Source organism: Brienomyrus brachyistius, chromosome 14 (assembly GCF_023856365.1).
Source record: "Brienomyrus brachyistius isolate T26 chromosome 14, BBRACH_0.4, whole genome shotgun sequence".
In the NCBI taxonomy this organism is placed as follows: domain Eukaryota; kingdom Metazoa; phylum Chordata; class Actinopteri; order Osteoglossiformes; family Mormyridae; genus Brienomyrus; species Brienomyrus brachyistius.
Window position 1 is genome coordinate 4,870,752 of NC_064546.1, and position 26,647 is coordinate 4,897,398.

The 26,647-nt window shown below is 47.2% G+C and overlaps 1 protein-coding gene across 10 annotated transcripts in view; it reads right to left on the reverse strand.

Annotated features, from left to right (window-relative positions):
- Positions 1 to 315: 315 nt before the first annotated feature.
- kiaa0586 (KIAA0586 ortholog) overlaps positions 316 to 26,647 on the reverse strand; it is a 147,643-nt gene continuing 121,311 nt past the window's right edge. For 8 of the 10 annotated variants that reach the window (XM_048974517.1, XM_048974514.1, XM_048974516.1 and 5 more), the window contains 2 exons: positions 4,608 to 4,670; positions 316 to 719 (listed from right to left, as the gene is read on the reverse strand). In XM_048974517.1, the coding sequence (XP_048830474.1) occupies positions 580 to 719; positions 4,608 to 4,670 (203 nt within the window). In that variant the 3' untranslated portion in view covers positions 316 to 579. Of the gene's footprint in view, positions 720 to 1,141; positions 1,339 to 4,607; positions 4,671 to 26,647 lie in introns of all 10 variants that reach the window. The other 2 variants (XR_007382275.1, XR_007382274.1) reach the window with 1 other exon arrangement.

Here is a 26,647-nt window from a genome sequence, read left to right on the forward strand (position 1 = left end):
CTCCATCCCTCCCCCCCCCCACGCCACTTGTTGAGGTGGGCTGATCTGTTTGGTCCATCACTTGCATCATAACTATTAAAATCTTGACTGAAGAAGGGGAAGAAAAAAACCCTTAAGGATGCTGGGTGAACAGCATGTCCCCCCCTCCCCCAGTCCCCCCACCCCACATGAAAGCCCCGGCTCCCAGCAGCCTGCCCCTGATGACCTCACAGCTCCTGCCGGGCCTCTGCGGGCTCAGAGTGCTGGTGAGACGCACTGTAACCAAGTAGATTAATAACCCAACCGGAGCATCAGTGCGAGAAAGATGTGCAAGGATGGGAACAGAAAGCCTTTAATCATCGAAAAATCATTAAAATATCAACTTAAAACCCTGACGGAGCAGGGAGAAAATAAAAAACAGCTTAAATTGCCATAAAAAACTGTTCACTTAAAATTTCAATACAGAACAAGCTTTTAGTATCTTTACAAAGACATAAATCTTAAAATATGAGATACAAGTCTTAAATGTAGTTGACTGGTCCCTGAGGCCGATGTGAACCAACTGTGGGGCATCAGCTGAGTGGATTGGAAGGCTGCGAGTTAGAAGAAATTGTTCCCAGAGGAATCGGTGTCCCCCTCGATGGAGCTGATGCTGGCCAAAGCCTCTTCCTGTCCAGCAGGGGCCAGCTTGACGGGCGTGGACCTGGGGCGAGCCAGGGGGGGGGTGGGGACCTTGACACCTGCAGGAAGACAAGACAAGACAATCCATCCACTGATGTCCTCTTCCCTGGAGGTTCACTGCCCACTTAACCCCCCGCACTGGGTCTGCTGAGCCCAACGCTTGTGCCACCCCATGGCGAGATCTTTAAGGAGTGTGTATATGAGCACAGGACAGTGCCCGACTGGCAACTTCCCTACGGAAGTCGCCTCAATCCATCAAACTAACACAGCCAACCAAGATTTGACGCAATGAAACAAAAGCCCCCCCCCCCCCCCCCCCCGAAAAAAAAAAATCTCTACATTATTAAAGCACCACGTGGTTATTTCTTATGTCATCTTGCATAACGTTGTTTCCCCTGAACGTTCTTAAATGGGAAACCTCCAACAGATCTTCAGTTATGATTATGAACAATTTATGGCAGGGAATCTTGTTTCCACGCACCTCCAAGCATCTACCGATCGATTTATTTCTATTTTTTGACATATTCGTTTGTCTCTTGCAGCCCAGGATGCTTTTTTTCTGTTGAGAAAATGGCCAAAGTTCAGCGCGTCCGTGTCAATCTCCTCTCAGTTTGCCCCATGGCTACCAAACGGGAAGGTGGATATCAAGGGAGGTGGGAGGCAGAGCAGGAGTCTCCTCTTGGGGAGGAAAAGAAAGACAAAAGAAAGAAAGACTGAAAATAAGAAATGAGCTGTTGAAAATGGGTAAACAACCTTCGGCCTTTACTTTATGAAAGCCCAGATCCGTGACTGGTGAGAGGCTGGGGACCCCACAGAATGAAACACAACAGTGTAAGCTGCAGGAGTCGTTCCTGATAATATTTTCCAGTGAAAGGCCCCTTTCACAACAGCTGCTGGACTATCCGGCTCTCCAGCTCATCCCTGCAGGCTTCTCCAGAGACTGCAGCGGCTCCCGATGGCCTGCCAAGCGTTTGAAGTACGGCTGCGAAAGGCCGTGAATCTGCTCCCTATGTGCGACTTCACAAATCCTCATGGCTGCATGAGAGAGACCCGAGCAGCCAGAAGAGCCCGACGTGGGGAGGGGGCAGGCCTGCAGGGAGGGGGCAGGCCTGCGGAGGGGGGCAAGCCTGCAGGGAAGGGGCAGTCCGACTGGGGAGGGGCAGGCCCCAGCATCAACACTGAGCACAGAGGATTGTAGGTTTGGAAATACAAATAAGGAAGGTGGATTCTGATTTCATGGCTCTACTAAAATGGCTCCCCTGTTTTATAGGCCAGAATGTTCTGCCTGTTAAATGATACGTTAACCCAATCTCGCCATACAGGGCCATTTTTCAACGAAAATTTATGCCAGCAAACTCTCTCTCAGGGGTCTTGCCCATTTATTAGTCCACATGGGTACAGCCCTTTCGCTATATTTGTACCTCCATTAATAACCAATAAACAACCGGCACACACATAAAAGTATAACTTAATGGATCAGTTTCGCTGATGATTTGGGAATGTAAATCTCCTGGAAGGCCAGGCCTGCGAGGGACAGGAACACTGCAAAGGAAAGTGTCAATAGTCCATAATTAGCAGAGCCTTAACCAGACTAGTGTTGCCATGCTGTGAGTCAGTACCACCCGGGAACCTGACAGGACGTCAACACCGGCCATGGCAACCGAGGACCCTAGCGATCCGTGGCTTGCTATGGAAAAACAACCTGTATGGGTTCATATTTAGCCAGTGGAAAAAAGGCAGGTCTACAGAAAGGTGGGGGCCCTAGGGAGTGTGGAGCTTCAGCTCCTGCTCAGAGAAAGAAGCCCAGATCGGCAGGAGAGGGCGGCAGGCTTCCCATGATGCCCAGGGAGAAATGTCCCCCTGAACCGTCACGCCAGTCCCAGACATCTCTGCTTCAGCCCCTCTCAGATCATCATTAGTGTCTGTGAGGAACACCAAAGCATCTTCTGTGCTTTCCTTTCTAATTAAAGGCAGATAAGGAAACACATCCTCCCAGGAACAGAGCCTGAGAGAGAGAGACAGCCATTCAGGTCATTATCTCCGCTATGAGCCGTTTCATACAACTACCAGAAGCTGCCTGTTTCCTCAGCAGCTGCGCTTATCAGCCTTTTTTGGGGAGTCTGGTGATATGAAAGGAAGGTGGTGAGCAGGCAGCTCAGAAGCACCATGACACACATGGGCAAAGGACCATTATCCGTGTCCTGCAGCACGACACACGCCCAGCAAATATGATGCTCAGACGAGATCTTAAAAATGTTTTATTAGCAGTCGTGTAAACCAGAAAACACTGAATAATTCAAACACATTTCAACAGAATCAAAATCAGAAACAAAAAAGGTAGAAATTGCACTGGCACTTGACTGAGCATCCAACCAATTATTCATATTCAGAAGTTCCGACCAAAGCTAATCTCAAGCTGCATTTAACCACAAACAGAGCTTAACGGCCTATGAGCTGGGCGATCGAGGCTGACATCACACTCCTAACCCAATCAGAAAGCAATGCATGAGACTGGTCCTTCACTCACTCAGAGTGCCCAGGGCCTCCTCGTCCGTGCTGATTTTCATTACACAGATGACTCCTTCCACTGAAAATGGACTATAAAACTGATTGAAGTCTGCTGCTGTCTAGAAGGAGGCAACATGAGTAAAATATGGATAAAAATCACTCACCCATATATAAATTACTGCCCAGTGTAACTTAAAAGACTGGATTTGAAGATACACAAAATTATTTACATGGATTCATGACCCAGCTAAATTAAGGCTGATTTATTTATACTTCTGCATAGAATCTACACCATCTGTACAGTGTAGGTACAGCATGACCGCATATCCTACAATATATCCTACACCATACTCTACACTGCATCCTACACCATGCCAAATAGTATTCAATATATCCTACAACATGCCCCACACTGTAGCCTAATGAACACATCCTCAGAACTGTAACCTCAGGGATCAGGCCATGTTGTAGGAAATGCAGCTACGAGCAGCTTAGATTCTATGCAGTGGCCTTTAGTCAGAACTCATGAACTATATCAGCCATGTACAGTTTCATAATCATTATTGTTGTTCAGAAACCTTATCTGCATTTAGATTAAGTAATGCAGAAAACACAAATAATTCTTACTGCTTGGTGATACCACCTCAACCGGGAAGGCGTCCATTCACTAACACAAATAAGCAACACACAGAAGAAGTAATTACATTTAATTAAGAAGGAAAGGCCAGAAAGCTGGTGATGCCGTGGGCACCCTGCTGGTCTAAGCGCGTTATGTTAAAAATGAGGGGAAAACACACACAACAGCGGCAGACACAGTATGCGGCTAACATGACAAACCAGATCCGGAGCAGAACCTCCAAGCCCGGGCTAATCATGTGACCCAGACCCAGCTCGTTCACAGAGGAGATGCAGACAGAGATGAAAGCCATGATGAGCAGTGAGATGTTTGGGAGACACCTGGTATCGTCCAGGATTTCCTGGGCCCCCTGCTAATAAGGAACACCTCACTCTGGCTGGCTGGGCCGGGCTTGGGTCCAGCGGGCCCATACAGGGGGATCTGCCCCCCTGCCCCACCTTACTTCCGCTCTCTCGGGACACCTGCAAGCACTCTGAGGTTTTCTCCTGGCTGAGAACAAGCCCTGACAGATGGATCTCCCATCAAACCGGGAAGCAGTTTCACTCCCCCAGCTGCTGGGGAGTTTGGCCTGGTAAGTTAAGCCCCCCTCCCCTCCCCCAAAGGTATAACACCAGGAGAATTGTCCTCAATCTTTGCTGTTCTTGGATCCGAAATACATTGTTAACCAAGGGGCGGATGATGCTAAATCTTAACAGGAAAGCAAAGAAAGAGAAATAAATATCTGAACCAGAATATTCCAGAATGATCTGTATGCCTCTGAGCACAGTAAATAAGGGATGCGGTCCTGGAGTAAAACATTCACCTCCTTTCCTGTCCTGGAAAAAGTCATCTGTGTCGCTGGAAATGTCGTCCTGCAGATGTAAGCCTACGAGAGAGCAGAGAGATTCCAGAGTCACTTTAACGATCCTGAAGTACTAAGGACATAGAAAAGTAGGCCGAAGACAGCGAGAAGTCTCAAAAACTAAAAGAAAATCTGAAGTATATCTAACAGATGTAAATAGTGACGTTCATAATGTGATTATACAGTCTGGACACATAGATTATCCTTCATAGCAGAGCCCACAGCAAAAGAGGAGACAGCCATTAACGCCAGAATCTCCACAGCAAATGGCTTCGCCAGGAGCCATTCAATGGGGGGTTTTGTCATAAAGGATCCTTTAATTTCAGGGCTTCGACATTTTCACCCAGCAGGCATAGAGAATAATGCCTATTTAGCATTAAATTGGTTAAACAAAAGAAAGTTCAAAGTAGCAGCAATAGCCTGGAGCTCTGATTAAACAGTCATAATGTCAGGTCTTGGTGGTGTGGTAGGGTGAACGTCTGGTGGAATACGGCTCTAAATGTAAATCATGAACATCCCCTAAAATTTAACTTTCTCTACCAAGGATTTTCATGAAATGTATTTAAACATATCATTTTGAAAAACAAACCAACAAAATTAACAGGCTGGAGAGACGGATAGAAGAGAAACCCAGAGAGGGGTTTCTAAAGGGCAAAAAAAGGCTGACCGGCCCTTTAAGTGACATTCGGATCTGGAAGCTAATGGGTCGTTTCATGCTTTACAGCATTAGCTCTCCCCGTCCACAAATATAGAAGGAGACGTTTACACCCGGGACCTCCTGACTGCTCTATAAACCCAGTGTCAAGGGGCCACTGACGCCAATGTGCACGTCGATTAAAGGTGGTCATAAAAAATGACGATAAATCAGAAGAATGATACATTTTCTGTTGGTGTGTTGATAAGCATTTTTCATTATTTCCCAGAAATAATAACCGGTTTGCTAGGGTGGATATCAGAAAACATAGAGGAGATCTGAGAGAGAGAGAGAGAGAGAGAGCGAGAGAGCGAGAGAGGGGAATTCTGTTTGTGTCATGCACCTTCAGGGGCATGCCATCCAAACTCCCAAATCGTCACTGCCATTGTCATCACAACTGTTATTGTTAAGAACAATATTAATAATAAATGATTTGGCTGCTCAGGACAGACCCTTGGGCCCCGTCTCCCCTGAGTCTGTGGAGGTTACATTACAAATACTTTCCATGATTGCTGCAAAACAACAGGCATGTTTATAGTGATACCATGAGTGGAAAACATTACTGCAAATGCCAGGTGAATAATTAGCTCAGGAAATACAGTGATCATTGGAGGGCCGTTCTTGCCACAGCCCAGGAAATACTAGTAACAAGCAAAAATGATTTACAGCCCCCCCCCCCCCACCCCAACCCCCCTGCCCCCACTCCCACTCCCACCGTTAACCTGTTATGGTTTAGTTCTTGGAAGATCGACAGCTTTATTTGACACTAGTTGTGCAAAGATTCAATCTTGTTGAGTCAGGAGCATCCATTTATAAGACTCAATTTAATTAACTGCAAATGCACTACAGTCACGCTTTGTTTAACGACAATGATATACTCAGAGAAATGTGTCCTTAGGCGATTTCATTCTGCAAAAGGTATAGAGTATACTTAGGCCAACCTAGTTAGTATAGCCTATTACACACCTAGGCTATATGGCATAGTCTAAATAACGAAAGTACAGTATAGTAAAAATACATAAACCAGTAACATAGTTGTTTATCATTGTCAAGTATTATGTACTGTAATTACATGTGTTATACCTTTATACAGCAGCAGCGCAGTAGGTCTGTTTATATCAGCATCACCACAAACTTGTGAGTAATACGTTACTTTACAAAAATCGCTAAGCAATAGGAATCTATCAGCTCTGTTAAAGACTTATGCGATATGCGGTCATCATTTACTGAAATGTTACCTGTATGTGGCCCACATCTGCATTATCACAGAAAGTCTTATTCAGAGACTCAAGGATGAGATAAATCATCCTTCACAGTAGTATCATAAACATCTCATCATCTAAAAAAAATTACACTGTTTACAGACACTGCAGAGAAATGGGCCATGGCAAGGTGACAGTCCCGCTTAAGTCAGGTGGACTGAGGGATTATGGGAAAGTAATGAAAATGAACCCAACTGTCAGACAGAGCCTGGTGCCCAGTTTGCTGAGCCTGCAAGCTGACATTGATCACCTCATTTACACACCGCGACAGCACAGCATAGTAACACATTTCCACAGAGATTCCAGAGACCCCAGTGAGAAGCTAAAAGCTGTCTATGTTACAGGGCAGCAGAACGCACGTGTCAGACATGCGACATAAACCAGGGCTGACCTGCCTCCGCTCCACCCCATCTGACCACACTGGACCTACATGTCCTATCTACAATTAGGTGGAGAAAACTGAATGACTGACTGATTGATTGGTAACATGTGCTGCTTTCATAATGTGCCCCAATTTGACGGCACCCAAACCTGCATTATAAAGCACAGAGCCATTTCCTCCCCCAGCAGAGGACAGAAGTAGCCATCACAGGATTTGCTATAGGAGTTTTTTGTCTCCCTCCCTTCCTTGTGGGGGGGGTCATCCATGGAGTATGGAAAACAGCAGCAAACTTCCTTTCCCTGAAGAAAGATTAAGTCAATCAAAGGCATCAATGGCTCTCCTAAGTAACCCTTTCCTCCTGGCTTGTTTACACCGCTGAACAGGGAAACTGTATGTGCTGCTGATTGAAGCATTGTGCTGCAATGCCCCTGCTCCTGCCCCGCCCTGCCCCCCCACCGGCCGGCCCAGGCCTTAAAAGCGGGGGCAGCACAATAAGGGGAGCACTAATTGAAAGTTAGGGGCCGCGGCCTCTGTGGCCCCCCCGCACAGACAGGGGCTCAGTGCAGTTGGAATGAATGGAGCTCCGGCTTTGGGTCAGCGAGGGGAAAGCCCCCGCAGCCGTGTGCCACTCCGCAGGGCTAAAGGGGGAGGCCCTAGCAGCAGGGGAGGTGCATTTGCAATTGGCCATGAAGGCTTTCATCCCCACTCTATCCCCATTGAGACCAGGGTGGGGGGGAGGGGCCCACTTGGCAGTCTTTTCAACTAAGTCTCACAGCTGAGATAAAAGAAGGCCCGGGACAAGGGGAAAGATGCCCCCCCCAAAAAAAAGGGGAATAAAACATCATGGTGGCTATGGGTTCAGCAGCATCAATGCTACCCTTAGCGTAGGAGGTCAAGCACTGAGTAAACTATATGTGTGGAGGCCTGTGTCCCAGGGGTGGGGGGGGGGGCTGTCCCCCTAGTGGTCAGTTTCATCAGAGTCATTTCTAATCACACTTGACTGGAAGCACCCTGTGGGGACAACTTCAGGAACATGTACTCATAAATCCCCTTTTCTCGGCAAATAGGAAAAACATACAAAGGAAAAACCAGAACAGCTGCCAACGGCACCAAAAAGACGGAACCGTCAGGCGAAGGAAGCCTCAAAGGCTACCATTCAAACGGGTGCCTTCAAAGTGCCCATTCGACTCCGCTAAGCTGGACATCAGACCCATCAAACAAAAGGACATGCATCAGATCTTCAATAATCCCACACTTACAGGGCAAAGGCCCACAGACTCTCAGAAATTAAAGATAATTGCTTTTTTGTGTCATATCGTTCCACATTCTTCACAGCCTCTTTCAATCCTGCAGAAACCGATGGTCAGGTCAAAAGGATAACTCTCTATTATTCACAAAAATTCTGCCTTTATGTGTATCAAATATTAATTCTCAAAGTCATCCTTTCATTACACATGTCAAAGCAGACCCAAACTTAATTACTATTTCAAGGCCTTGGCTGCACCCATAGGGTCACAGATAAATATGTATTGGCATATAGAGTTATATATTATTCTGTAGGGCAGAGTGCCCAACAAGGTCAGTATAGAAAATAGAACTATAGCACTGTATTTTAAGATGCATTCATTCACACTGGCTTGATTTTCATCCATCTTCCTTCCACCTTCTGCTTGGAACACAAAGAAGTGATTGACAGGAAGTCTGGCTGGTCTCCTGCAGTTGTGACATCGGCACCATAGCAACCAGAGTCCCCATGTTAAAGCCGGAACGCCCACGTGTCCTGCAAGGGCAAAGCCATCCAGCGGTCGATAACCCTCCGTGTTTGCCGATGATTCGGGTTGCTTAGTTCCGCCCGGCTCACCTCAATCGCAAACGAAAGTAGTGAACAAACGAACCAAGCCACCCTGGTGAGAGGCGACATCAGCACCATCACTAAGAGTACGAAGGAGACGATCTTTCTCCCACAGTATCAGACAGAAATATATGTGTGCGACCTGCCAAAAAAACCCATCGCCATTCCAGTGAAAGAGATCATGGGGAGACATTTCCATAGCATTCAGAAATAGTACAAAGCCACTGCTCTTCCTGTCAAAAGTGAGAGAAAAAAACGAAAGGATTGAAATCTTAAGGGGTCGCCCAGAAGTCAATTTCCACACGGCTGAGCTACTGTCCAAAAACGGAGAGTGTCCTTTTAGGGTAGCATTTTTACATCTATAAAATATCATCATGCATTCAACTGAGGTACATAGAATTTTATCCATTTACATGCATTTCATAAGAAGTACTACTGCTGCAATTTAACAATACCTCAAAAGTCAAATATACACTGCATTTTCTGGATGTTAAACATTAAAAACTCTCAGCCTGAAAATGCCGCAATGCATCAAAATATGAATTTTATTAGGTAGTAAATCTCACAGATTAATGGCTATGACGGCGTAAAGACGCAATAAAGCATAAATATCCTCGGCATACACACATGTTCATGTCGCACTGGGCACAGAACGCCCCATGACTTATGCCCTGGCATTAAACACAGAATTTAATGTGCGGTGCTTTTTCAAATCAAGCGTCTTGGAAAAGCGGTCGATCTTTCACAGTCGTCCGTCTTGGGTTTTGATCGCGCCCCCTCTCCCCCCCCCCCCATTCACAGGCATCTGTAGCTATACAGAAATGTACAGTTGCATTTAGCTACGCTGCCTGAGGGGGGTTTCCTATTTTTTGTGTGTGTGTGTCATTTCTACAGAGACCACAATGACCAGAAAAGTCCCCCCCACTAAGAAGGGGCCCGAACGCATGAAAGAAATCCATGAATAACAGTGACAGCGCTAATCTTCAAAGCGGAGCAAATGTAGGGTAGATAATACGGCAGCACTCCTGATTCACAGCAACTTCCTGACGGAGACTCTCGTACTTTATCATGAAACCCATTTCCTAAAGGTTTCCTTAATTTCAGCAGATTTCATTCTATCTATGAAGGTTTTTTTTTTCCCTCCAACGTGTTTGGCTAAATGTTCCTAATCTTTTTTAAGAACTGAAAAGAGATGAGGGCTATAATGGCTTTGCCTTTAACCTGCTGCAGACACTTGGCAGCGCAGGTCAGTGTGAATGACACTAGCGCAGTAACGAGAGGACCGCCGCAGTGCGCTGTGGGAGGTATGCCGGGATCATGCACACGCATGCCAGTATCAGGGAGCAACGGTGCAGCTGCAGGAACGCATTCACCATTCTCACTATGGGAGAGAAGTCGCCCCTTAACAACCTGCATCCTCTCGCAAATTTCTGTTGCAATTCCTCCAAATAAAAATGTTCTGTGGCAGGGTTAAGGAAGGACGATGAGATAGCGAGCAAACTAAGAGACAAGGTGGTCGTGTGAAGATAAGCCTATTTACTCCATGTGAAGCCCTTTGCATGCAGTAGGAGATGCTAATGCAAGATATTTACATGCTGCTTAATGGTCTGCAGATGTAGCCTGATGCTGAAACTGTGATTCATGGGTTTGACCAGCAAATCCAGCAACACGACGCTTCCTGGGAGGAAGCAAAGTAGGTCTGGCTGTGCCCACGCTGGGGAACACCTGTGTAGACACTTCTGATCTTTCTCATGATGTTGCTCAGAAACAGGATGGGCTCTTTCAAAGACGGGGGAGGGGGGGGGCAGCCTCCGTGGCCTTGCAGATGGAAGGGGACCCAGCATGTGTGCTCACACTGCACGGCAGGTACGGCAGTGACAGGGAGAGGGTCAGTGTGGCTTATGTGTGTGACGCCCAGCCTGGCCGCCATCTGCGAGCGGGAGGAGGGAGGCAGAGAGGGGCATCTGCCTGTATGCGCTAATCAGCCCTTTGGATGAAACCACAAGAACAGGCACCGCCATTTCATCTCCATGCATCCGCTTATTTGTTACATTTTGCTGGGGGTTAAACACAGCTGAGGGAGTCGGACCCTCTGAACGCAGGTCTGCTAGGCAGAGTCTTTGTGTTGCGGTTAGATCACATGTCATAGTGATATATAATACGGGATCTAGAAACGCAAATGACAATGACCACAGTTTGGTGACAAGGCCTACAAACAAAAAAACTGTCTATGCAAAGGGGGCTTGCAAAGTGTACGTCACTCTCATTGACTTAAGACATTCCCAGCTTTTGATGAAAGTATAACAGAGAGTAAATGGCATTAAACGGTTTACATTTTCTTTTTTTATACCAGTACACGGGTGCATCTGTTTTTCAGAAACAGAAAAGGCTTGAAATATGGAGAATTGATCTTTCATTCTTTACTGTGCCTTAACTTATGAAAGACACAAATCGTTTAAGAGGAAAAATTATGTGGAATCACATGTCGACTTTGTAATTTCTGTGTTACTATAGATAAGTTTTTTGTTGTTTTTAACCATCATGAATGTCAAAATTGTTTTCCATTAATGTAACACCCAGGTAACATTAAAATGAAACCTTATATATGATCGAGCGTCGATACTTCATATAACCAGAAATCCAAAGTCCACACATGCACTGTATATCCATTTTACACCTGCTTACCGAAGGCTAGGGGACACCGTGAACAGGACACCAGGCCATCGTGGTGCACACACACCAATTGCACACCTACTCTTTGAGATGTCAATTAACCTTGTCTGTGACCTGCAGGACTAAATCAACATGGGGAGATCATGCAAGCTGCACCCACACAGACCAGAAGCATTAGTGAAACCCATGAGCTACCCGCCCACATCTACACAGTTTTCTACAGAGTGCTTCTGTAATTACATGCATGAAATTGCAGCGTACTGGTAACTTCATTATTCATTATCAGCTGCTTGTTGGAGCATCAAGGCCTGAAATTAAAACTGATTTCATGTCTGTACGAATTTGGAAGGGGCTGCACGGTAAGGCTGTGGAAGAGCGAGAGAGCCCCCATCTCAACTGTGACCCAGAGGAAGTGAGGGTCTGTATAAGGCAGTGACAATTCCCTGGGGAAGTGAGGGTCTGTGTGAGGCAGTGATGATTCCTTGGGGATGTGAGGGTCTGTGTGAGGCAGTGACGATTCTCTGGGGCAGCGAGGGTCTGTGTGAGGCAGTGACAATTCCCTGGGGAAGTGAGGGTCTGTGTGAGGCAGTGATGATTCCCTGGGGAAGTGAGGGTCTGTGTGAGGCAGTGACTATTCCCTGGGGAAGTGAGGGTCTGTGTGAGGCAGAGACGATTCCTTGGGGAAGTGAGGGTCTGTGTGAGGCAGTGATGATTCTCTGGGAAAGTGAGGGTCTGTGTGAGGCAGTGACACTTTCCTGGGGAAATGAGGGTCTGTGTGAGGCAGTGATGATTCTCTGGGAAAGTGAGGGTCTGTGTGAGGCAGTGATGATTCCTTGGGGAAGCGAGGGTCTGTGTGAGGCAGTGACGATTCCCTGGGGAAGTAAGGGTCTGTGTGAGGCAGTGACGATTCCCTGGGGAAGCGAGGGTCTGTGTGAGGCAGTGACGATTCCCTGGGGAAGCGAGGGTCTGTGTGAGGCAGTGACGATTCCCTGGAGAAGTGAGGGTCTGTGTGAGGCAGTGATGATTCCCTGGGGAAGTGAGGGTCTGTGTGAGGCAGTAACACTTCCCTGGGGCAGCAAGGGTCTGTGTGAGGCAGTGATGATTCTCTGGGAAAGTGAGGGTCTGTGCGAGGCAGTGATGATTCTCTGGGAAAGTGAGGGTCTGTGTGAGGCAGTAACACTTCCCTGGGGCAGCAAGGGTCTGTGTGAGGCAGTGATGATTCTCTAGGAAAGTGAGGGTCTGCCTCAGACACATTTGTAATTTTACTTGCAGCTTTACCTTGTTAAAAGTTTTAATCATCAATGTTTTGTCAAGCACAACTTAGTTAAAAGCTTTGGCCTATGATCATTATAAATTCTGTTCTAGAAAAATAAATTCTACAAAGAGCTTCAGCAGTAATACTCTAACTTCAGTTCCAGTCTATGAAGAAAGAGGTCTGTTTGAATTCAGTTTAAAAACTAGGCTGGCAATTAAAAAACAGATGGAGTGACAAGCAGCTCAAAAAAAGAGAGGAAAAAATCATATTTGATGAAACACAGATGCAAGTCAAGAGGGCAGTTTGGTAGCACTTAAAATGAAATGCCCTTTACCCAGCTGACGGCAGCAGAATCAGAGCCTCTTAGCTATTAATGAAACGATGTGGGGAAGAGATGCTAATTTCAGCCACAAGCACGGCGAAACGACTGCCCGTCAAGGACAGAGGCTGGCTGGGCAAATGGCGGGTGCGGGCGGCCGCATTACCCAAAATGCTGGCCAGGCACTGTGGGGAGGGCCGGACAGAGAGTGTGAGGGACTGGCAGGCTCAGACGATGGAAACCAGATGAGGCGTAGCACAGGATGAAAGGAACATGAGTGTCCCTACAGCAAAGTAAGCCGGGAGCCCCCCCCCCCCGGCACCCTCAATGCACCACACTTCGCGACCTCAGGAGCCTGCAGGGTGGGGCCTTCTGTGAAGCAGGCAGATCGTTTTCCAGAGATGGGCAGCACGTGGGGGAGGGGAGCTAAGGTCCATGGGCAGATGGGCTTGACTTTAACCCCAGAGAGCCCGACGTAAGCCAGGGATGGAAAAAATCACCAAGCTGGACTGTGACATGCTGTTTCAACCCCCCCATCACCACCACAAATGTCAGTGAGTCAGTGGGGCTACCGTGGCATTAATTGGGGGATTTGGGCACCTAAGAAACATCAGTCCTTCAAGATGAGCTATTGTCCCCACTAAGAGTACACGGGGAGGGCTCTCCCTGTGCTGTCACATCGCCCCCCCAAACAGGGGGACAGGTGGCTGTGAATGACTGCTGCAGTCACGGCCGCTCCTTTAAGGTGACAGTTCATCGCGAAAAAGGCAGAGTCCTGGCCGAAAAAGCAAGCGGATGACAGGGTGGGCAGGACCCGCTGTGTGGGGCTGGTCACATGACACAGACAGCGCTGACAGCTGCTGGACACAGAGGGGCTCCCCTAAAGTGGAGCAATCCGGCCCGGGAAAAACCTTCCAAACATTTAATCTCATGCTGCAACTCCCTGAGGGTGGATGATGCTTCGAAACCCTGTGGGCGGGATTAGCGTGCTGTCAGTCACTAACTGGGCGAACCTCCTCTCTGCTGAATAATTTGTTGTGTCCCATTGGGATATACCATAATAACATCACCCATTGTAGGTTTCGAAGCCTGATTTCCCCAATGACACAAATGAGTCTTTTAAAGGTCAAAAAAATCTAATAAGCATATAAATCCCAAAATCCTTGGATCAGAAAACAATACTTCATATCTTACACTCAGAGCCTGGAAATAGTACTTTACCTCACGTTGACCTGTTTGTAATTAACATGCCATCCCAAGTGACTTAGTTTGGCCCAGTTTTCAATAATATTCCACTTTTAAAACATATATATGTGTAAAACACCAGGGAACATTCTTCTGTGTCATTTCTGAAAAGGAACTCACCCGGCAATGGTTTATGTCCATTATTAATGCTCATCGCAACACTACTTCATAAAGAAAGCATGAGAATATAATGGAATTCTATCCATCCATTTTCTGTTACCACTTGTGCCATTCAGGGTCGCGAGGGGTCTAGAACCAATCACGGAGGCTAAGGGCCCAAGGCAGGGATAGAATGGAAGTGAATATGCTAAGGAATTACAAACACTTTGGAAGCGACTGTATGTCTGCTGTCATTGTAGACAAGGGACGTTCAGACAGATGGGGATTGAGGCCATTGCTCAGCTGGATATGAAGGTCCATGTCCATATTCACACTGTTAATGTAAGGAATCAATTTAAACTGCATCAGACCCTGAGGTTCTGAAGAGAAAAGCAGTGGTGAGTGAAACAGACTGAGGCAGTGAGGTCAGGCATCCCCTGTCCAGCCTCCATCCCGAGACACATGCCCACCCACAGAACAGCTGTCCTGACTACTGTAAAACAAAGACATGATGTGATTAAGAAGAAAGAAAAGAGGAAAAGCCAGACTGGGGGGGGGGCACTGACAGAGCCTGTGCCAGCCCGGCCAGCCCGTCACTCATCGGGCCAGACGGCGTCAGTGTGGAGCCCGCAGCTGTGCCTGACCTGTTCTGGCTGGGGGGGGGGGCTACGCAGCACATGGCTATTTTAGCTTTAGCTGCATTCCGAGCATGGGGTGGGCCTGCCTACCGGGCATCTCATTGGCACTGGAAACCGACCAGCACCACTGTACATATCTCCGATGTGGAGGTTTTTGTGTCAGCCATTACAGTCAGATTACCTACAATAAGCTTATTCATCCGTCCATATTCTGCCGCTTATCTGGGGTTGGGTCACGGGGGCAGCAGTCTGAGCTGGGATAATCAGACCTCCCTCTCACAGGCCACCTCCTCCAGCTCCACTGGGGGGAATACCAAGGCATTCCCAGGCCAGCTGAGAGAAAGAATGTCTCCAGTGCGTCCTGGGTTCTGCACCCAGTTGGACATGTTCAAAACACTTCAACAGGGAGGCATCCAGGAGGCAACCTAGCTAAATGCCTGAACCACAGCTGGCTCCTTTCGATATAGAGGAACAGCGGCTCTACATTGAGCTCCTACAAAATATCTGAGGTCCTCACCATCTCTAAAGCTGAGCCCAGACACGAAAGAAACTCATTTCTGTTGCTTTTATCCACGATCTCATTCTTTTAGTCAATAACCAAAGCTCATGACCATAGGTGAGGGTAGGAATGTAGATCCACCAGTAAATCGAAAGCTTCAGCTTCCAGCTTAGCTTAGCTTTCTCTTTACCATGACAGAACAGTACAATGTCCACATAACTGCTGATGTTACACTGATCTGCCTGCCAATCTGCGACCTCAGACTTGGAGGTGCTCATTCTCCTCCTGGCCACTTCACACTCAGCTGCAAGCCACCCCAGTACATGCTGCAGGTCACAGCATAATGAAGCCAACAGGACCACATCATCTGCAAAATGCAAAGATAAGATCCTGCGGTCATCAAAACAGACCTCATCCGCCCTTTAGCTACGCATAGAAATTCTGTCTATGAAGGTTATGAACAGAATCAGTGACAAAGGGCAGCCCTGGTACACACTACATATGGAGACTGGTTGTGCAAACTCCAATGAACCCTCCACTATCCTTGTGAAGGTGAAAAGCTGGTCCAGCGTTCCGTGACCAGAACAGAATCTGTATTACTCGTACTGGATCTGAGGTTCGATCAACGGGCGGATTTACCTATCCAGTCTCCCGGGATAGACCTTCTCAGGGAAGTTGAAGTGTGTGATCTCCCTGAAATTAAAGAAACCCCCCAGTCCCCTTTCTTAAAGACTGGGACCATCCAATCCAAACGCACTGTCCTCAACCTCTGTGCAATGTTTACAAAGTATGTCAGCCAAGACAACCCAACATCATTAAGAACCTTCAGGAACTCAGGGCGATTCTCATCCACTCCTGGGGCTTTATCACTGAAAAGATTTTTGATAACTTCAGTGTTCTAATGAATGGGTCAGTCTTCCAGCGTTACTTCCTCCAAGGACGGCGTGTCAGAGTCATTTAGATGGTCCTGAAAGTACTCCTTCCCCTGCCTGACTATATCCTCATTTTAGGTCAATGCCGCTGCATCATCGCTGTAAACAGCCTGGGCTCCCTGCTCCCCCCTCCTGAGTTGCCTGATTGTTCGCCAGAATAAACCAAACTCCTCCCACTCTCAAGTTTTTGCATCCACAACTGCCAAAGCCACATTCCGCTTAGCCTGTCGGTACCTGTCAGCTGCTTCAGGAGTCCCACAAGCTAACCAAGCTTGGAAGGCCTCCTTCTTCAGCCTGATGGATCCCTTTACTGCTGGTGTCCACCACTGGGTTCAGAGGTTTCTACCACAACAGGCACCAACAACCACAACTCTGCACAGCCTCCTCAGCAATGGAAGCTTGTAACACCACCAATTCAGACTCAACGTCTCCAGCCACTGTCAGAGGTGCGACAAAAGATCTCCTGTACAGAGGCCTCAGCCAGACGCTCCCAGCACACCCTCACTATGCATTTTGGTCGACTAGGTCTAGGTATATCTGGCATTCTCACCCACCATCTGATCCAAAAACTCCAAAAGGTGATAAGCTGACAGCTCAGATTCTTTCTTCACCCGAGTGTCCAGGACATGCGTTCACAGGTCTGATCGATCATCAAACTGCAGCCTAAGGTGAACAAGAAAGGACTGATGTTTCTTATGAACCTTCTGTTTAAACATGCTCTTTGTTATGGACAAACTGCAGTAAGCACACATAATCGCTTGGGTTCAGATTGGCCAAGTCGTTCCTCCGAATTATAACCTTTCAGGTTTCATTGTCAAAGCCCCCAGAGGGGGAGCCTTCCAGCACCCAACTAAAACTCTCCAAGATGGCCAGATACTCTGAACTGCTGCTAAGTCAAAAGGAGGTGACCCTCTCATACACTAGGGTACACTCCAACATACTGGTGCCAAACTAGGGGATTATAAGTGTCCCTACACCTGCATGGCACCTTTCACCAAGGGCAACTCCAGAGTGAAATGGACTCCAGTCCCTCTCCAGGAGTTTGGTTCCAGAGCCCAAGCCCTGTGCTGAGGTGAGCCTGTCTATATCTAGTCGGTATCTCTCTACCTTCTGCATTAACTCTGGCTCCTTTCTCACCAGAGAGGTTACGTTCCGTGCTCCTAAAGCCAGATTTGGAAGTAAATGATCAGTCCACTGAGGCCCCTGCCTTCTGCCACCCAACCTACATCACACCTGACCTCCATGGCTCCCCCTGCAGGAGGTGGGCCCACAGGAGGGTGGACCCATGTTGTTTCTTCAGGCTATGCCCAGCTGGGCCCCATGGGTAAAGGCCTGGCCACCGGGCGCTCGCCTTCGAGCCCCCCCAGGCCTGACTCCAGGACGAGGCCCCAGTCTCCCTGATACGGGAAGAGTTGCATGGTCCTTATTGTTAATCATCACAGGGGCCTATGGCTGCTCACCTAGGATCAATTTGCTTTAAGAGACCAGGAAGAATGACCCCAGACAACATAACTCCTAGGAACACAGAGGCACACAAACCCCATCACCACGATAAGGTGGCAATCTTAATTAATCCTAAATATTAACAAACCAAATTAAATACTCTTATTTCCCATCCTGTTTGTATTAAAATGCATTGATTATTAAGCAGATGCTTTTGCCCAAAGCAACTGATGGGCCGAATGGCCTACTCTCGTCTGTAAATTTCTTATGTTCTTAGAGAACATTTTAAATTGGATTTGAGAGCACTTCTTTATACAGCATGCAGCTAGAGTATGGAACAGTCTTCTTGCTAGTGTAGCACAAGCTAAAACCTTGGGTTCCTTTAAATCAGAGCTAGGTAAGATTTTAACTCTGAGATATTAGTTAAGTTCTCCCCAAACGAGTTTGATGGGCTGAATGGGCTCCTCTCATTTGTCAATTTCTTAAGTTCTTAGGAAGAGGATTAGAGCCCAGGGTCAACCATGGTCTGCAATGTAAAATACATTGCTTAGCCAGTCATGAGATTTGAACCTAAGAGCATATGGCAAAGAGTTATGATCCCTAACCCACTCAGGCACACTGCACTCAAACTCTACCCTCACACAGCAGAAGTGGGATTCAAACCCCCAGTCCTGAAGGTGTGAGGTGACAGTGTCATCCACTGTTGCTGATTACAGGAACCCCTAAAGGAAGATACATAATACAGAGGAACAGAAGCTGCCATGTTAAGGAGATAAAAAGGAGAGCAGATGTGAGAAAGGAAAACATCCTGTCAAACTGGTGGTGTCCAATTTACCTGTTTGGAGGGACCTGCCTCACATTCCTGCTCATGCACATGGGCCTTTCAGAGCTTTTCAAGCGTAAAGCGCTTTCAAGTCAGGGGCAGCGTACATCCAAAGTGCTACAATCTCCCCTGAATGTGAGCCGGGGGCCACATTTAAATGGTACCTGTCCTGCACCGCTGCCTGTCAGTGTTACTCTAATGGTATCGCCCCCGACATCAACAGACAATGATGGTCTGAGACATGAGACAGAACCGCCCCACCCCCCCCCCCCCCAGCCCACTGTAATGGGAGATGCCTTGGAGGAGGAGGTGGGGGGGGGCCTGGTGGTCACATGAAAGGTGAACCCTGTCCTTCTGTCGCGTGGCGCCACACGTGAGATGCTGAGGGCCCGTATGCCAGAGGCCCCAGATCAAAGTCTCATGGCCCCTGGGACGGGCCCCTGCTCTGGGCTGCCGGGGTGAGCTGGGCCTCCCAGAAACAGAGTCCGGTTTCAGACATGCTGGTGGGAGCCATCTGTGTGCCTGACGGTCTCTGACTCGGAATCACCGCGGCGACCGAAGAGTCTGTCTCTGCACAGCATCCATTTTACAAGATTTCAAGAATTCCTGACTATTATCAGTATGTCATAATTACAGCAAGTTAATATGATGCACAACTCGTTTAAACATAATTAACGCCGCAGTTTACGTGCAGACATCAGGTGGAACTTGGGGACCTCAGCGGGTCCTCACAGTGATGGCCGTGGAGAATCTCCCGGTTACGCGACAGCAGTAGTGTGGACGAGTGCAGGTCGCACACAGGTATTCCCTGGGACATACTATAACAGCTACTTTACACAGGAAATCTTACATGGGTAACGACACATGCACAATGGTCCTATAATGGCAGAAGGGCCACTTTAAAGTGCCGGGGTGGCACCTTAACCATGCCGGGGGCTGCCATCCGACACACAACGCTGTGGAGGTATGCTGAGCCGGAGAGATGGAGGGAGAGTGGAATAGATGGGGAACCGGCCCAGGAAACCTGGCTGAGGAGCAACAAGCACCTAAACACCAGAGACTCTATTTAGCTGGAGAGATAAACCTCACGCAGGGTTACGCTGCTGCCCGGCAGTCAGGATATCTGTCACATTTGGGTGAGGAGACAGTGACATCACTGCAGTGCGTGTGAGATACAGTGGCTACCCACATCCCAGCCTGAGGGGGGCACAGAGAGTAATGTGGGCAGGTAGGCAGGCAGGCCGGGGTCTTCCTCCATGTTCACTCAGCATGTTTATATGCACAGCTAAGTTGACTTACGGTTATAGTTTGTCTAGGCCATCTAACTGGACTACTGTCCTTGTCCCAGCATACATGCACAGGAGGGGAATCGATTTATTAAGCAAAGTATGTCTGACTCCGCTACAGTAGGTGGCGATAGGGCTCCTTTCAGCTTGTTGGGCTTTGTCCGGCTGACCTATTGTGTCACAGACCAAATGACTGAGAATCAGTTTAGCTGGCGGCAAATAGGTAAAATGTCGAGTAGTGATTTGGACACAAACACGACGCACTGTATTCCTTGTGGCTATTGGTGTTATCCGAAGGCAGACGACACTAATGTATGGCCCTGGAGAGTGCCAACAGCGTGAACTCTGCTATGCTCCACTATGCACTTTCTACCACCCAGGAATTTCAAAATACAGTGTTAGCTGCTTATAGTGATCACAGTTATAGTGATCAACTGCTTGTATGGATCAAAAATCTTGGGACAGAATCTTTCCTGTACAAATACTGTTAAAATAATTGACTGAATGAATGTAATGAAGTAGTCCGCTTACAATATTCATTTTGGTTTTTTATTTTAATACCTGACCTGATTAAACTATGGTAATTTTTTTTACATTGATAGGTCTACTTTGCCTTACTGTAACTCATCTGCTTCTGACTAGCTGCCTGAGTTCATGAGGGGAAAATGAAAATCATTTTCTCACAATGATAAATTTTCTCGATTTCCGTTTGTTTTGCTGGCATCTTTTGTTACGTCTGGGTCAAAGCCCCGGAGCGGGGGGGACTGCAGGAGTAAATCGACTCCAAACTGCATTATCTGGGTGTGTTAACTTTGAGAAAGTTAATTTAGTATGATTTCAGTCAGACTAACATCTTTACATGTATTTAAAAGTCCAGTTTTAGTTGAAGTAACACAATAATGTAAACGTACTGCCTGGCTTCATCGCCTGCTGATAATGCCTCATTGATACACTTTGTTCTTAATTTAAAACCCAGTGAGTGTGACACAACAGAAATGACTCTAACTGCAGTCACGTTAACAATGGCTCGATCAATAATTATTGAAAAATACTGGAAACGGTATGCGTGTTCAATATTACCAATTAACAGCCGGAAAATCCATGAGTGAACTTAAACTATTGAGGGAATCCAAGGCAATGTTACAGATTATATAATTACCAGAATGCTGGGTGTAAATGGATAGATGCCATAAACTACACTATATAAATAAATTATTTAACCATGCAGGAAGGGATAAACTGAGACAGCCGTTCCTCCCATTGCCATTAGCAGATGATCCACAGCACCTTTCTGGGTTTCTGGGAAATGAGGACTGTACTCAGGGGCCCCCCAGCAAAGCTGCCTATGAATCCCAACAGCCCAGAAAAGTGGGTTCTTCGCCATGCTAGTTAGGAGTACCTAATCAGCTGGCCACAGAGGGTACATGAAGGTGGAAGTTTATTTTCTTTCTTATTTATTATCTTTCTTTTATTTAGATTTTATTTTTATATATTATTATTATTTGTCGTTTATATTTTCCATGACAGAAATCATGGGATTTTCTCCCTGGGCTGGCTGACGTACAATATGCAAAAAAAAAATGAATTCTCGACTGAATTCTTATAAGCATCTAAGATATACAATATTAATATTCCATCACAATATCATGCAGTGTTTGACTCAGATTAATGTATCCTGCATTTACACAAAAAGGCATCGCCGTGACCCTCAGCTGCAAAGGCAGTGCGATGAAGACATCAAGTCATTTTTCACTTGAAGAGTTTTCATCATTTAGAAATATCATAATAAAATCTTCCATTTACTACTGGCTTTGTGGACTTGCTGTTATTCATCATTGTTTTGTTACCATGGAGATCGGCAGCTCGCCTTCGATATCGGCCCCTTCCAAGGCTACCGACTTGCTGCAGGTCTACGGGGCCTTGCCTTGAAAGGAGAGCAGACAGCTGTGGAACAGCTTGGTGTATTAGTCAAGGATGCATAAAACAGACATGTGGGTGTCTCCTTGACATCCACTGAAGTGCACGCCATCTGTAATTATGAAAACTCACCACAAACACATCAGAAACGGCCCGAGGACTGGAGAACTCAGAACAGAGCCAGAACAGGAGATCTTTTGTCCAGATTTCAAGGCGTGGGATGCATAGCCCAACCCTTGCTATAATGCCTCCCTAATTAATTCTGCCTCATCTGGTAGGACATCATGAAGATGCATGACCCAGCCAAGCACTCCTTACAGGATACGCGTGCACAGCACTCCCCCCGCAGATTACACCACAGGTACTTAATGCGCATCCAAGACACCTGCTGGTTTTATTTGCTCCTGAAATCTTAATTAATAAGCCTTGATTAAACAGTTGATTGAATGAATAGTTGAAGTCTCAGCAAACAGAGAGCCCGGAAGGGCATACGATCTCAGTCCTTGAACAATCAAGTAAGGACTGTATTTTGTGCACTTTGTTAACTGAAGGATGAAATAACGAAACACCATTTTATATATGAATTTAGGGATTCGATTCACTTAAAAGTGATTCAATCAGTCACTCAACAGATGAACACTGGACTATTAGGAGGAAATCTGTGGTGTTTTCAGTTTGACAGCGTCACTTCTTTTCATCACTTTGCCTTACATGTATTCCTTTTGTATCAAACAGCAAGTAGAGCAAGTCCTTCGCTATGAATTGGTTTCAGGTGATTAGAATAGTGACATTAAATCAATCAGCAGTTCAATTAAGGCTAATTATTTAAGAGCTTAGCTGGAACAAAAACCTGCAGCAGCAGTAGGTCCCCAGGACCAGGTGTGGCATAGCATGTGCTGACATGCTCTGTGAAGCTTCCATTCTATCTATTCTTCCGAGGAGTTATTTGCTTAAGGGACACTCTTATTAACATGACTTATACATAGTATCTTACTGCTGCACACACAGAATGTCAGCAGCTACAGAGCTGAATATTTACTACAGATAGGTACTTTGTCCAGGGGATCAATAATATTTTTAACAGTATTACTGATGAGTGCAGTCGGGGATTTGAGACATAAGACTGAGAGGCATGATGGGAAATCAGCTGGCGGGGAGTGGCGGCACGATAGGCATTCCGCGACATAACTGGCATTTCACGAGATGGAGGCCGCGCCAAAACAAAGCCGGGCGGGAGGGGTGTGGGGGGGTAGGTAGAGAGAGGCGGGTCCATCCTGTCCCACAGCCACCTCCGCTTACGGGTAAAACAGAAGCAACGACAGCAGCAGCCAACAACTGATGACGTGTGTGGAGAAGGGAAGGAATCTTTATGATTATGCCTGCTACGGGTCAAGCCAGAGACAGCCCATAATAATCCCTCCAAGATGAGACATGACCATAGTACACAAGCAGAGTCCATGAGAGACATGCGGGGTGACTTAGCCTGTTAGCATATTCCCCAGAAAGCTGTTTTTGGGACCAAACCTGGCTAAATGATTCTACTGAGGCAATACGGCTGTCAAAAGGACATCGGTGTTTCGATGACTCATCATTAACCCTTTCTGCAACTCATCAGCATTAGTGCTCAAGGAGTCGAACCACAGCGGTGCTCTTATGTAGTGACAGAGCTGTGCATCACTGTGTGTGTATATTGCACGCACACACACACACACAAACACACACACAGCTTTTTAGATAAATACTGTGTCAAATGAATAAAATGCCCAAAAGAGAAATGCTTGCATCCTGCTCTGACTCACCAGAGACTCATCCATTCAGATAAAACACCCACCCACCCACCCAGACTTGCTTACTTTGTACAGTTAATTGAACTCAGATTGAGCATTTTGCTCTGTTTCTGGCACCTGTAACATCCCACGGCACATTAAAACATAAAATCCTGGGCTTGTTTGAAGAAAACGAGCATGTGAGGAACATAAACATTCTCCTCTTTGACAAGTGTAGCACTGGAAACGGGCTGTTTCTGCACCTCTATCGGTCTTCATCGTTTGTGATGCTGCCATGTGAGTCACGGGTGAAAACGTGAAACACATATTAAGCAGGAAGCTTTATCTGATAATTTCACTGAAGCAGGCTGAAAAATGGCCAGTTTCACTTGGCTCACTGTCGACATGCACACCCCCTCCCTTTACTGCATTTCCATGGCCAATAAAAGAGTTTCTAATATCACAAGGACTTGTTACCATGGCTTCTTTATTGCTCTTATCTGAGTTAGGTTACCCTTTGGCTAACCAGTACAGCCTAGGCATAAGTTACAACCCACCCCCCTTTCAAAGGGGTCAGCGTCAGTTTGACGTCACATCGCTGCCACAGGACACGTGTATGACACATTCCCCCTCATGCCCCCCTTCACAGAAACGACACGTATTAAATGTATGACACTGTCCCCCTCACCCAGCTATTAGGTGTATGACACTCACCCCGCATGACACTGTCCCCCTACCCCAGCTATTTGGTGTATGACACTCACCCCGCGTGACACTGTCCCCCTAACCCAGCTATGAAGTGTATGACTCACCCCGCGTGACACTGTCCCCCTAACCCAGCTATGAAGTGTATGACTCACCCCGCGTGACACTGTCCCCCTAACCCAGCTATGAAGTGTATGACACTCACCCCGCGTGACACTGTCCCCCTAACCCAGCTATGAAGTGTATGACTCACCCCGCGTGACACTGTCCCCCTAACCCAGCTATTAGGTGTATGACACTCACCCCGCGTGACACTGTCCCCCTAACCCAGCTATTAGGTGTATGACACTCACCCCGCGTGACACTGTCCCCCTAACCCAGCTATGAAGTGTATGACACTCACCCCGCGTGACACTGTCCCCCTAACCCAGCTATGAAGTGTATGACTCACCCCGCGTGACACTGTCCCCCTAACCCAGCTATTAGGTGTATGACACTCACCCCGCGTGACACTGTCCCCCTAACCCAGCTATTAGGTGTATGACACTCACCCCGCGTGACACTGTCCCCCTAACCCAGCTATTAAGTGCCCTCATTGAGTAACTGGTTGTTTCCCTGCTCCCAGCTCTCTGAGCTGGGGAGCTCCTGGCCCAAAACATGGAATATGGAAGGAGGGATAGCAGCCGTCTGGACTTTTCCAGCAGCCAAGGCCTGTTTGTTTAAGGTCTCATTACCCCCGTTCTGGCCTGGGCCTCACAAGCTCTGTGTGTGTGTATGTGTGTGTGTAAGAAGGTGACAAAGGACAAAGAGGACCTAATTTCCTCTCTTTGGTTTTTGAGGGGCTGATTATTACAATGTAACTTCCTGCTTAAATAAGAACAATCTTTTTTCAAACACAGTCTGCTGGCAGTCCTGGAAGGGGGGCACGGTGACCCAGCTGAAAAGGCCTGTCACCACTCCTGATGAGCACATGCCATGTGCAGAACAAAAACGGCCATGCTCCATTTCCCAAGAATGAAGTTTACCGTTACGAGCGTGTTTCCACTTCAGTATAAAGAGACAAAAGCATAAAGATAAATCAGAACGGCCGAGACAGGCGGAGAGAGACAGAAATCAGAGCGGCCGAAGAGAGATAGAAATCAGAGCAGCCGAGGAGAAAGAGAAATCAGAGCGGCTGAGACAGACAGAGAGAGACAGAAATCAGAGCGGCCGAAGAGAGACAGAAATCAGAGCAGCCGAGGAGAAAGAGAAATCAGAGCAGCTGAGACAGGCGGAGAGAGACAGAAATCAGAGCAGCCGAGGAGAAAGAGAAATCAGAGCGGCTGAGACAGGCGGAGAGAGACAGAAATCAGAGCGGTCAAGACAGGCGGAGAGAGACAGAAATCAGAGCGGCCGAAGAGAGACAGAAATCAGAGCAGCCGAGGAAAAAAAAGAAATCAGAGCGGCTGAGACAGACGGAGAGAGACAGAAATCAGAGCGGTCGAGACAGGCAGAGAGAGACAGAAATCAGAGCGGCCGAAGAGAGACAGAAATCAGAGCAGCCGAGGAGAAAGAGAAATCAGAGCGGCTGAGACAGGCGGAGAGAGACAGAAATCAGAGCAGCCGAGGAGAAAGAGAAATCAGAGCGGCTGAGACAGGCGGAGAGAGACAGAAATCAGAGCAGCCGAGGAGAAAGAGAAATCAGAGCGGCTGAGACAGGCGGAGAGAGACAGAAATCAGAGCGGTCAAGACAGGCGGAGAGAGACAGAAATCAGAGCGGCCGAAGAGAGACAGAAATCAGAGCAGCCGAGGAGAGAGAGAAATCAGAGCGGCTGAGACAGGCGGAGAGAGACAGAAATCAGAGCAGCCCAGACAGGCGGAGACATGAATCAGAGCGGCCGAGACAGACGGAGAGAGACAGAAATCAGAGCAGCCGAGACAGGTGGTGAGAGATATAAATCAGAGCGGCCAAGAGACAGACCAGCAGTCTGGACCCAGTAGTGACCTGGACAAGAACAAACACAATCATTTCAGATAAAGAGAAAGTTACTGTATGACATCTCAGATGCTTGTAGATTCTTGGGGAATCTTTAAGCTTAACATAGATGCGCAAGACAGCTCTGCATTTAAAGCATTATTTTATGCTTGTTATGCCAACAATATATTACAGCACAGTAAATTTAATATATTATCATCAATCACACAACCCACAATTTTCCAATACTCTAGTTG